Consider the following 12,988-nt stretch of genomic DNA (forward strand, 5'->3'; position numbering starts at 1 on the left):
TTTTTTTAAATAGATTGCTCTGGCACCGTATATCTTGCGTTGTGAATTGTTATTATTTTAGGGCTTTTGTATCGGAAAACGCTTTACACGCGAGCGAAGCCGCCAGCAACACCAAGTCAGCAAAAAAATACTTATATATGAAAACTGTTTTTTTCATCACTTCCAGAACTATTTCCTAATTGAATCCAACGGCTTATGGCCGCGAGCGTACAGCTCACGACCGATTGCGTTATCAGTTATTTACACAGAGAATGAACCCGCGATAAGATAACCACCGCGCGTACCTACTGCCTACAAACAGAACCTGAGCGCGCTCGCCGCTGCCCTACCGCACTACTTACAGCTTCATTTTAATGATATCATAAGTTCCTACTCTTCTATTTTTTTCACATTTAAATTATGCATAACTCGTTTGGGCATTATATTATAAATTTTATTTAAACGTCAAAAAATTCTACAGAAATGTAATAAATTATATACTTTGATAGGTAAATCTTATGAAGGTAATTTCTTTTCCGTACGACTGTTTTCTATATGTCTGGTCCTAACAGCACCATGCGACTAGTCGTGTCCTTTGCTTTTAAGAATATTGCGGACTTTAAACAACACTGTTTTTTTTTAATTATTTATCTATCCGATGACAAGTAAAACTGGCCATGCAATACTTAGTAATTCGAAATTCTGGGTGATGTTATCATTGTTTTTGTGAAGGTATAGAAGGATTATAAGAGGCGAGCACCCTTCTAGTTCAATATATGTACTATTAAAAGATCTTAAAAATCCATGAATTCATATTTAGTTGTGACTTTGTTAGACATTGACTCACTTAATAACAAAATGATAAGTTGTTTATCAATTGATTAGATACTATCAAATCATCAAGAACACGTAATGGCTAACGTAAATCGTGTAGTAAAATAACATGTTTAAATAAAAATTCTGAGTAGATGTAGTATGGATTGCGAGGTGAAAGGGACGGATGAGCGACAATAGGATAAAAAAATTAACAAGTGCAATATAGTGTCTAGAAACAATATTCACGATTACTATTAAAAAGAAATATATTAATAATTCGCGTGTTTTTTTACGAAACAATATCTATCTCTAACAATGCCATTATATTTTCCGTTAATACTAATATCTTACATCACTTTAAATTATGTTTAATATAAGGTTTTATTTAATTAAAGTTACTGACCATTCTGATGAACTTTTTGTTTATTTCTTCTTACGTATTTTTTATATTTGACTTAAGAGCTAGTTAATCAAACACACACATTACAAAAGATGTGAGGCACACGACAAGGTATTTTGGAAGGACGAAACGTGGAAAAATATTTTATGTAACAATTCGAACCATGAAAATACTTGTTTTAAAATAAAATAAATATGTAGTTATCTCGAATAAATCGGAATGACGTCAAATGACGTCAGAATTTCCAACACATTATCTTCAACTATATAATTGATAAGAAAAAAATATTTTATATATAATAAATGTTATTCGAAGTCGTCTCCATGGCCGGCTGCGACCGAAAGTCGTCACATGGCGCGTCGCACAGCCGAGTGTATTGTGTAGCGCGCCCGATGATTTTTGATACTTTACAATTTGTTATAATGCATATAAATTTTAAAATAGGCATAACTTTCATTACATTATGTATGTGATGTTACATAATTTAAGTTGTGTTTCAACATATTTAAATTATCTTTTAATTCGTGAGATAGCGCCATAAGTTTTAGATTATAGTGACGTGATTTCATATTACAATATTTTGTAATTTAATTTAACCTCCGTTACGTATGCAAAACAATTCAAACAATAAATTTTTTACAGTACTTAGCATCAATTCAAAATAGATATGATGAATGGGAATTAAGTATGTTATTACTTATGTTTAACGTAATTAAAGGAAGATCCATGCTTGCGGAAGGTTTTTGCTATCATGACGGCCATCATAAAAATTATAGCACTTCAAAAACGTTCTTTAAATTTTTAGCTCAAATAATCAAAACTTCGACATCAATATAGTCTATTGTGACTACACATACCACCTTTTATTCAGAATTCCGTTCTAACCTAAATGCCGAATCAACATTAAAAAATAAAATTAAAAAAACTACAACGCTCAAGCCACATCGCGCGCAGTACAAAAATCCCATAACGTACTACAAAATTACTCTTCCACGGGCGCAAGCGACATTCACGGTTAAGTCCGAGCAGTAGAGGCGATAGTCGCGCGCATCCACAAAGCAATACCGATAGACGTGTGGTCCGAGCGCAAACAAATATTCTTTGTGAATTTATTATTATTATTTTTCGTGTGAGTTTCATTGTTGGCGTTTTTGAGGTCATATTATATGACGTGTTAAATGATGTTAGTTTGTTAGAAAATGTAATATAAATTCTAAAAACATATTTTTTAAGAAAATGTGCATTCAGTTATTAAATATTAGTGTTCATTTCGTATACTTCTGCGAATGCGTTCGGAATGATTAAGTGTAAAACTAAAATAAAAAAATATCGCAATATATTTCATTAGTAATCAATTATACATGTATCAACCCGAATGTAGTCATCTTTAATTTTCTTTCAGTAAACTAGACACTAATAACCAATTTTTATTAAAAAAAAATTATACACATAAATAATATTATTTAGTAATTTATAATTTGCAACATAATTTTCCAACTCATAATAATAAAAAAGACAATGCACCAAATCGCTATATCGCTCGCTTATGACTCGCGCCGCGTCCGCTCAGTAATTTCATCCATGAAATAGTTGGCGTTACCAAATAGGGATTAGAGCGAGACGGCAGATCTCTCGTGGCGCGTGCAAGCGAGACGGCGCTATCGGCCTCCGCCGCGTAGGGTTGCCACGCGACAGGGTTTCAACAGAATACGAGCGGTTCGATTTTTTAACGTTTCCGCAATTAGGATTGTCTTCTTGAGGGGGTGCAATTGGTGGGAGGTGTGCAGTCTCAAGGGATTTTGTATCATACTTATTTATATGTATGTATTATTATTAATTTATTATTTACAATTATAAAAACGATAAAAATACATCATGATGCAAACAAAACCAAAATCAACCACATTTCCAATTGACCCACAATTTTTTTGCAGACAACCTAAACCCTCATGCCAACACAATTGCTATAATTACGCCGGCACGTTTAGCAGTTGCCTCACGCGGGCGCCCAGCACCGAACAGCTTCCGTCGGGTAATAAGGTTACGCGCGCGTGCCAACCCTGCGCCGCGTCTCGATTTTTGAACTTTTTCAAAGTGTGTGTTTTTTTCACTGATAAGCGATTGGTGCGCGAGGCTTTGTTGTTGACTAAGATCGTTGGTACGTAGGATCGATTTAGGAAAATTTGTTTAAACATAAATTATTCAATTAGGTTATCAAATTTGAGTTAAAATATAATTAAGTTAATATCATCTATCAGATTTATAAGTTTAAGGTACTTTTTTTTTAATTAAGTTTCAACAGCAACATACTGACTACACCAAATAATTGTATACCAATTGAAAAATATTTCACGGCGAAATCGCAGTCAAATGCTAGTATACAACAAAATATTATATTAATATGATAGTCAAGTTTGCAAGTTTGTTTGTATGGCCTAGTCTTTGGAACTATTTAACCGATTTTAAAATTCATTAATAGGAATCCATATTACTCGTTTTAGGATACTATATATCCTAGAAAAATCATTTCATTTCATTTATACATGCTATATGTAACTAATACTTTCTAAAACACTGGTTTTGGGTTATAATTATAGTCCAGGAATTATTTTTCATGTCATAATATGATGCATTCATGATTGTAACCTGTTTTGTGTTTAATAAACATAATAAATAAATTTCCACACAGGCAGAACCGCGGGTAAAACTAGTTTGTACACAAATGTTTGACTCGTTTCCGATGTTCGTTATAAACAAAGACAAATTCAACGGGATTTTTTATTACTTTATTATAATTAGTATGACATGAAAACAATGCGATGACCATTTCCGACCGAGAATAATACCGAATTAATGTTTGTCTGTATGTTTGCGTTGTTTTCGTTATTTATTTATTTATTTATATATGGTTCTCCAACAGTACACACATTTCTTATTAACAACATAAAAGTAGTAAAGTCACATTCAGATGTGTGTACCAATTATAGGAGTACACAACACTCACAAATTAGTACGCAATGTTGATATTTTACAAAAAGACAAATTAAAACTAAAATCTACCAACTAATAATTACAAAGCAAACGTAACTAGGATATAGATCCTTTTATAAATTTGTACTTACTGCTGATTTATTATGTGTCGATTATTGAGGGTACGTAACGATAGTGGGATTAGTTTAAGGCGATACCTCAAGGTCCATTTTCATACATTTTGTTTCGCCTTTAATCTGGGTAACTAAACAAGTTTTGGCAAGTAAAGAATTTAAATTCACGTCTAGTTAGTGATTAGTTCTCGCAGTTGAAAGAAAAACGTAAAAATAATTAATAATCATGGATATTTCGGCCTTTAAAATTTAATATGACGAAATTTTAAAGGCAGAAATATCCATGAATATTAATTATTTTTACAAATTTCTTCAACTGCGAGAACTAATCACTAACTAGACGTGAATTTAAATTCTTTACTTGCCAATACTTGTTTAGTTACCCAGATTAAAGGCGAAACAAAATGTATGAAAATGGACCTTGAGGTATCGCCTTAAGTCTTACAACACAAAACCTTCAAAATTATACGTATTTGATACTTAAAACGTTGAGTTGGCGCGAGTTATTCTCAACTAACACAAAAAGCATCGTCATACGTGTTTTGGCAGACGTTTGCTATCGGCGGATTTGATGACAATAACGCCCGAAATTAATAATGTATCTACTATCCAAGACTGAAACCTATCTTAGATTGCCGACTATCTTTCGATTGCTCTCCTACCGGCATGCCAATATCTTAACTCGCCTATCCTTGCTTGCCTTCAACGATAGATCGCTGGCAGTATTTTCCAGATGCGTTCCCTCCTGACCATTCCATTTTATGCAGAATATTCCATTCGTAAAAAAAATACTTTTATATTTTCCATACAAACTATTCGTTTCAATATTTGCCTAATTGCGAAAAATAAGACTTGGAGTAATAAAAAATATTTTATGTATTTTAGCCCTCAAAAGAAATAATTAATAATTAGTACATGTCATATTTAAGATACAAACTTTTTAATTAGTTTCAAAATGGAACGTGAGTAATGTGGTTGCTAACATATTTTGACACTGAAGTTTAATAACATTGTTCATAATATATTAATAAATCTTTAAAGGATTTAGTTTTTAGTATGAAGTACGCAGTAAACTCGGTGCCATATAATAATAATTGGACTCTGTACACATTATCCAGTGTTATTGAACAAATTACAATTCCGTTATACATAATTGTTGCATAACTTACACCGTTTATGCAGCGCACGCAACGGAAGCTCTCAAAAGTAATCAATTTTAGCCGTTTTTGGTCCCATTGGTCATAGTGTGATGATATACATATACCCTATAATAGCCATCCTCAATAAATGGGCTATCCAACACTACAAGAATTTTTCAATTCTAACCGGAAGTTCCTGAGACCAGCGCGTTCAAACGAACATACTCTTCAGCTTTATATAATAGTATAGATAATATATGGAAATGTTGTCTGTGTCTATGTTTTAACTTTCAACTAATAAAACTATGTTAATTTGCAATTATTATTTTGAATTACAAATGTAGATAAGCAATAAAATATAGCAGTGATTGTAAAGGTATTTTATTTTACTAAGTAAAGAAGTTATTTGTTAATGCTGTTCTTTCTCCAACATTTTGATTCTCTATATTGTTCTCATAATTAATAATATCAGCAGTTGATAATTCCACTTCGGTTGGAATTTCCTCTAGCCTGTGATTCCGACAAATATTGTGCAAAACTGCAGTTGCAATTATTATTGTTTGAACTTTAGGTAAAGATAACCGCAATGTCAGTGCAATCACAGGGAAGCGACGTTTCTATGTACCAAATGTCCTGAAAAAGATAATATAAATATTTCCTATTCCTCAGCAAAAGTTGATGGAATGGAGAAACACCATAGTTCCTGAAAAAACGATGCAATTGCCCCTTGTACGTACCTATCTAATAGTTCGGTAGGTACGGTATTTTTTGTAAATAATGTCAAAAATTATTTACCTTGTACATAGAAGTAACACGGATATACGAGATCAGTTTAACTAACACTGATTGGCAAGCAGATTTCGAAAGCCTAATCTAAACGTGAAATCAAACTCATCCAGGGTCTGCATGTAGTTAACTCTTTTCATTACCAGTGATGAAGCGCGACTTTCAGTTTCGCTATCAGTATCGCTAATCCCTCCAAATCACTGTCGTCACTGTCACTTGAGAATATGGATATTTCCATTGCCTTTTCGTTTCCCTTAAAATCAGTGTAAGCGATATTCAAAACATATGGAGTAAACTGAGGAATTGGTCCGATTGGAAAATGCGATTGTTTACAACAATCAAATCAAATGTCAAAACGGAGAGATAGAGTATTGGCAAGCGTAAACTGTCATTTTCAAACAGAGGGTAATCTATGATCTGTAATCCGTCCTCTCAAAGATCGATTATTGTTACTGATAGCTTACTCAATCTATGGATTGGTTATTGGCATGCTTTATCCATAAAAACGAATGAATTATCAATCTTAGATGGCATACATTGGATTAGGATTGGTTATTAATTTCGGGCGTAAATCAATAAGTACAAGTCATGCATGACTGTTGATAAAGCATTGTCACACTATAGCGTAAATTTGACCGGATTAAATTTCACGGTAACCGGAATTTTTCCGGAATTTACAAATACGCTGAAACGTGTAGTATTGCATTCAACTGCACCAAATTTTTATAACGCCAAGGAATTTTAGTCTTTATTGTCTTCTAAAGCGAAAAATATGATCTATAGACTACGTTTACAAGACACCTTCACAAAAATATTAACCTCACATTGAACCATGTCAAAAAGTTTAAACGCCAATCCGCACTAAGCCAGCGTGGTGTACCAAGGTCTTAACGCTCAGTAGTAGAGGTCCAGCATTGGTACCACCACACGGGTTTGGTATAAGTGTAAACACTGACCTCCCCATGCTGGCTACGACCCTCGGGCGTGTTCTCCGGCAGGAAGTACAGCCGCAAGCTGACCAGGGTCTGGTCCGACACGCGGTCCGTCCACAGCAGCTGCAGCTCGCCTGTCAACACGCGCGTCAGAACAGGAGCTGAGGTCATCGAAAATGAAAATGTTCACTAGTGGTAGGTCTCTCGTGTGAGAGTCCGCCTGGGTAGGTACTAACTCAATGTCTATTTCTGCCGCCAAGCAGTGTGTAGTCACTGTTGTGTTCCGGTTTGAAGGACACTGTAGCCAGTGTAACTACTGGATGTAATAAGACTTAACATCTCATGTCTCAGGATGGCGAGTGCAGTGGAATACCAAACCATACTTTGTAATTCAGAGTATTGGATGGTGTTTCTACTGTTTATGGGCGGTCGTATCGCTTACCATCAGGCGAACGGTAAGCTCGTCTCGTCATTCAAACCAATAAATAAATTTTAAAAAAGATCATTCTAAAATTATTAAACTATGTGTAATTTTGTTTCTTATCAGACGAACGGTGCTTGCACTCTGGTGCTTAGCGGTACAAATTAACAAACAAGACTTTGAACAAGTAAATTCCTACCACTTACAGCTTTTTTCAATGAACGATCCTAATCTCAATCTTTAATCTTCAACCAATCAAAATAACTCATTTGTGAACATGTCATAAATACTTTACCCTGATTGGTCCATTTTTGAAATCGAAAAAGCGATTGGTATCGTTTATTGAAAATGGCGGTTAATCAGTCGTACTCTCACATACGAGAGCTAAAATTTCGTAAAGAGATGGTAATATAGTACAAATAAATTAATAAGTTATCAGAAGCCTCACCGATGGACACCAGCTCGGAGTCCTGCCAGATCCTGACGAAGAAGAAGTCCCCGATGGCGATGATGCGCTCGCGCCGGCCGGTCACGCGCAGCGCCTTGTAGAACGTGTACTGCCCGTGCTGGCCGCATGGCGCGCCCACCAGCTGGAGACAAGAGACAAGGTAAGATATTGGAGATGGAAGTGAGATATAGATACCTTCAACTAATATGTATTAAGATCTTCCTCCAAGCAAACGGCCTTGAGCATTCGTTCCATACATTATGATCGACGCAGGAGTCACGGCGGGAATGGAAATATTAACGAATAATTTATTTAAAAAATATTTTTACGTATTTTTGAAAATTTTCAACTAGTAAAATACCATTTAAATTGTCTATTTAATAGTGTCGGTTGGAAATTAATTGGTGTGTACTTTAGGAGATGCATGGAATCAACAACTATAGTGGCATTTTTAGTGTGAAATAATGTCACAACAATCATATTATTAAAACAAATTAAAACTACCTATGTTAATTTTTTTTCTGTACGTTTTTATAAATTTCAAATAGATAGCTTTTAGAAATACGGCCAGCAAGCCGCTTCCCAAGGAGGAGGACCTTAGTATATGAAGCTGTAGAATCATTACTCGCAGTAGTCTATGTTTGACAGACCCTATGGTGAACAGTGGATACGCTCGGGCTGCTGATAATAACAATGTCTGATTCTATCATTGTTAAAAAACTTAATTTCCCATATTATAACGAGAAAAGTTTGACGGTTTGTTTGTAGTAGCTAATCAGCTAAAGTTTAAAAATTCTTTCACAAATAGGAATTTACATTACTCCTGAGTGCTATAGGCTACTTTTTATCCCTGAAAAAACTTTTCACACAGGCAGAGCCGCGGTTAAAACGTATTTTTAAATAATGTTGGTGTTCAGTAAAACAGGATCTCACTTCCAACTCTCGACCTTCAGCTCTCATTCTTCAACTATATTTATTAACTAGCAGTAAACATTACGAAAGCGGCGATAGCCTAGTTGGGTGTGGAACAGACTGCCGAGACGAATGTCCGCAGGTTCAAATCCCAAGGGCACACACATCTGACTTTTCTAAAAAAATCATGTGTGTATTCTTTGTGAATTTATCGTTCGCTTTAACGGTGAAGGAAAACATCGTGAGGAAACCTGCACATCTGAGAAGTTCTCTATAGGAATTTCAAGGGTGTGTGAAGTCCACCAATCCGCACTAGGCCAGCGTGGTGGACTAAGGCCTAATCCCTCTCAGTAGTAGAGGAGGCCCGTGCTCAGCAGTGGGCAAGTATATAATACAGGGCTAATATTATTATTATTATTATAAACATTACGATATAAGTAATACATCGATAAACATTTGTACCCTCCCCGCTCCCTCCTCCCTTACAGGCCACCCTGCCCACCTGCCGCCTTACACGGTAATGAATAAACCAGCTCGCATTGAGCAAATTCTCACGTTTCTTTATTATTTCAATGATTTTATAAGTTCATAAGCGGGTGCTTCTCTTCCCAAGACAGTGGGTGAAGGGCGATTAGCCTCACTGACACATTTGCATAGTATTTGGGCTGGTGACTTCAAGATTCTGGTCCCCCGAGGCAATTATTGTGCGCTCAGTGTTCACAGCAAATGTATGATGGGACAATAGGGTATCGGACTCATTTTTGTTCTTTACTATCATCAAATATTTACGCTGTTAGATTATATCACAGAAGGAATTCATAAAATCCAGTAAAAAATCAAGTTATAAGTCTTTGAATGTCAGTGGAAGGGGTAATTAACGAGAAACAGAAAAGAGACGAAATACCCACATTTGACATCATCGGGAATTGCGACGCGTGCAAAAATAAAGAGATGAAGCCTAATTCAGGCAACACGCCCACTTCTACACGTTACGATATTTGAAATATGAATTACTCGCCCATTTTTTAAGCAATTTTTATCCAGTTTTCGCAGGAGTGCTTCTTCTTCGTATTATTAACCATTACATATAGAATAGTGAACAAAATCAAACATGGGCCGGTTCTCTATTGTTGCAGGCCGAGGTACACAGTTCAGTGTGTACACCTCGTGGTTGTATAACACATTGAGACCTAATAACGCGAATCTTCCCCCTATTTTTCCTTTCTGCCAATCCTAGGAAGCTCCCATCCTGCCTCCACTGTTCCTTTCCCCATGTCCTTCTCCTTCCCTTCTCAGCGCCGCTGCGGTTGCTAAGCCAGGGGATCAATCCCCATTAGTAACGCAACCCGCATATCCGAGCGAAAATTTCAAGATTCTGGGTTCGAATCCCAAGCGATTACTCATAAATAATAGACACATAACTTTAGAAAAGTCTGTGCCCTTGGGTTTTGAACCTGGACATTATCACAGCAGTCTGTTCCTCTCCCAACTAGGCTATCGCCAATTGCAAACGTTTTTTATAATCTTTAAAAGAATCACTGTGTATAATTAATATACTCCGAAAAACAATCCCCTTCTTTGTGCAGTTGGATAAACCGATTAAAGACAAAAACCTGGCAACAATCAAATCACGTTATATAATTCGGCAAAACCGCGCGAGAACGATTAAATCCGCCGGCCAGTTATTAGATTAATAAAAAAATGTGTGTGTGTGCATAAACACGCGTGTGTGCGTGTGTGTGCAGCTAACGGCGAATGCACGAGCCGGTAACAATCCAAACTCCGGATGTGAACGGTTTAAACAGGACGGTCGGCAAAAAAATATACAATTTATTAATTTTATTTTTGGACTTAGGACGAAATCGTTTTTATGATAGTACTTGGTCAGTATCGTTCAATAACTATAATAGCAATGGAATCAAGTGTGAAATCGAGTTTAATGCATTTACTTCTAAAGAACAAACAGACATAACCATTCTTCACATACTTTCGATATTTATATTAGAAGTTGGACATTCGAGTCCTTGACACGGACCTCCTAATGAGAGAAGCGAGGCCTTTAATGCCTCTTGGACCCGTTAAAAATTCACAACCTGTTGACCTCGCTGTATAAAAATTTCATTCACTTAAAAAGATTTTGTTTTAACGCCCTCCCTTGAGGACGGTCTCGGGATATTGAGGATGCCCCGGAGTCCGCACGAATCTAGACCGCCGCGTCTAGACATAGTTAGTATCCAAGTTGGGACTAGATGTCACTGTTTTTAACATTTATTAAAATTAGGTGAAATTTCAACTTCATCGTCTCATTAGCACTTGAGTTGCGAAACTACTGAAGTTGAGAGCTCGATTCTAAAATCTAAAAATAAATGTGCCTTTTTGAGAATTTATAATAATAAAAACTACTTAAATTTTAATAAATAATTGCTCAAAATATTTATAATTCACAATTATTTTTTATAAAAATTAAATAAGAAACAAAAATAGACAACAGTGACACGCTGACGGTACATACAAACGTGCGACCTCTGAATCAATAAGTATAAAATTGAAACAGCCCCGGTGCGAGCGGGACGGGCTGCTGGCGTGCGAGCGAGACGGCACGCGCCTTAGACGCGCCGCGGGCAGTACCTTACGCTTTTTTCTCCAAACATTGCACAGCCCATGGAAATGACATGTGCATCATACAGGGTGGTGCGATTCGCGAGTATTTTAATTGCACATTATTAACGCTCTGTTTAAAAAGCTATTGTTTGTCAATTGTCATTTTAAGTCGACTTAATTGGATGACGTTTGATTATACAGAGTGTTTTATTAAAAATAAATTAATTTAATAGAGTTATGATAGTTTCAGTGGCGAAGTTGTATTCCGTGAGCGATACGATATCACACTGAGGTCCTAGGTTCAAATGATTCAAGGATAGGTATTGGGTTTTCTGCTCAGTATCAGCTCGGAGTCTGGAATTCTTTCCCGATATGGCGATAACCTCGCTCTCTATCACATCATCACAAATTTGGGTACTCTTATTGCAACTCTGTTCACTCCTTCGGGGACCAATGTGTATATATGACAATATGTAGTTGGTTTATAAGTATGTTTTGTTATTCTTAAGTCCACGTACACAGATCTAACCTCATTATTTCAAATATTGGTATTTATCCATCGTACTGAACAGTTTTGATATTGTCATTGTGTTTAAAAGGTATTTACATACGTTTCGCGTGTGGTACAATTTACGTAGAATTAGTTTGACCAATGGCCATAAAGTAAAGGACGATAATGCGGTGAAATACTTCTTCGTAATCTCTCTACCTGCCCTTCCAGGAGTTATGACTAACACGCTTTACGTGCGTTTTATAATGACTTTTCGGAGACGTCATATCAATTAGGTTAAATAAAACGTGCTTTGTTTACACAGGGTGTTTCGTTAGTGTGGTATCAATAATTAACGTTTTTTTTTAATGTTAAATTATACATTACGTATAATATTTTATAAGTAAATTATGATTTTGCTACTGGGATATATTTTACATTATATAGCGACTACCGTACACAGGGTGTTAATACCCGTCATAGTATGCCACGTAAGTGTGTCGCGTTCCGAGATCATTATGAGTATATCAGGCCGGCATAATTGTGTCGACTGTCGAGGGATAATCATCTCTCGTCAGTTGACATTCTATTGGACCCCACTCCACTTACAATCAGGTACAGTGTTGACACTTAACTGTGCCGGTATAAGAATAAATATGTCGAAAAAAACAACAATGAATCATAGTAATGCACACACAGCAAACAGCGCAATCGATTTTAAAGACATGTTCTATATCAAGATTCTCTAGATATTATAATAATATTATCAGCCCTGTATTATATACTTGCCCACTGCCGAACACGGGCCTCCTCTACTACTGAGAAGGATTAGGCCTTAGTCCACCACGCTGGCCTAGTGCGGGTTGGTAGACTTCACACACCTTCGAAATTCCTATAGAGAACTTCTCAGACGTGCAGGTTTCCTCACGATGTTTTCCTTCATCGTTAAAGCGAACGATA

The 12,988-nt window shown here is 36.0% G+C and overlaps 1 protein-coding gene across 2 annotated transcripts in view; it reads right to left on the reverse strand.

Annotated features, from left to right (window-relative positions):
- LOC115455416 overlaps positions 1 to 12,988 on the reverse strand; it is a 78,337-nt gene that overhangs the window by 45,303 nt on the left and 20,046 nt on the right. Inside the window, exons 2-3 of one of the 2 annotated variants that reach the window (XM_037443366.1) lie at positions 8,026 to 8,167; positions 7,181 to 7,290 (exon numbers count right to left, since the gene is read on the reverse strand). In XM_037443366.1, the coding sequence (XP_037299263.1) occupies positions 7,181 to 7,290; positions 8,026 to 8,167 (252 nt within the window). Of the gene's footprint in view, positions 1 to 7,180; positions 7,318 to 8,025; positions 8,168 to 12,988 lie in introns of both variants that reach the window. The other variant, XM_037443365.1, reaches the window with a different exon arrangement.

Source organism: Manduca sexta, chromosome 26 (assembly GCF_014839805.1).
Source record: "Manduca sexta isolate Smith_Timp_Sample1 chromosome 26, JHU_Msex_v1.0, whole genome shotgun sequence".
NCBI classification, from domain to species: Eukaryota; Metazoa; Arthropoda; class Insecta; order Lepidoptera; family Sphingidae; genus Manduca; species Manduca sexta.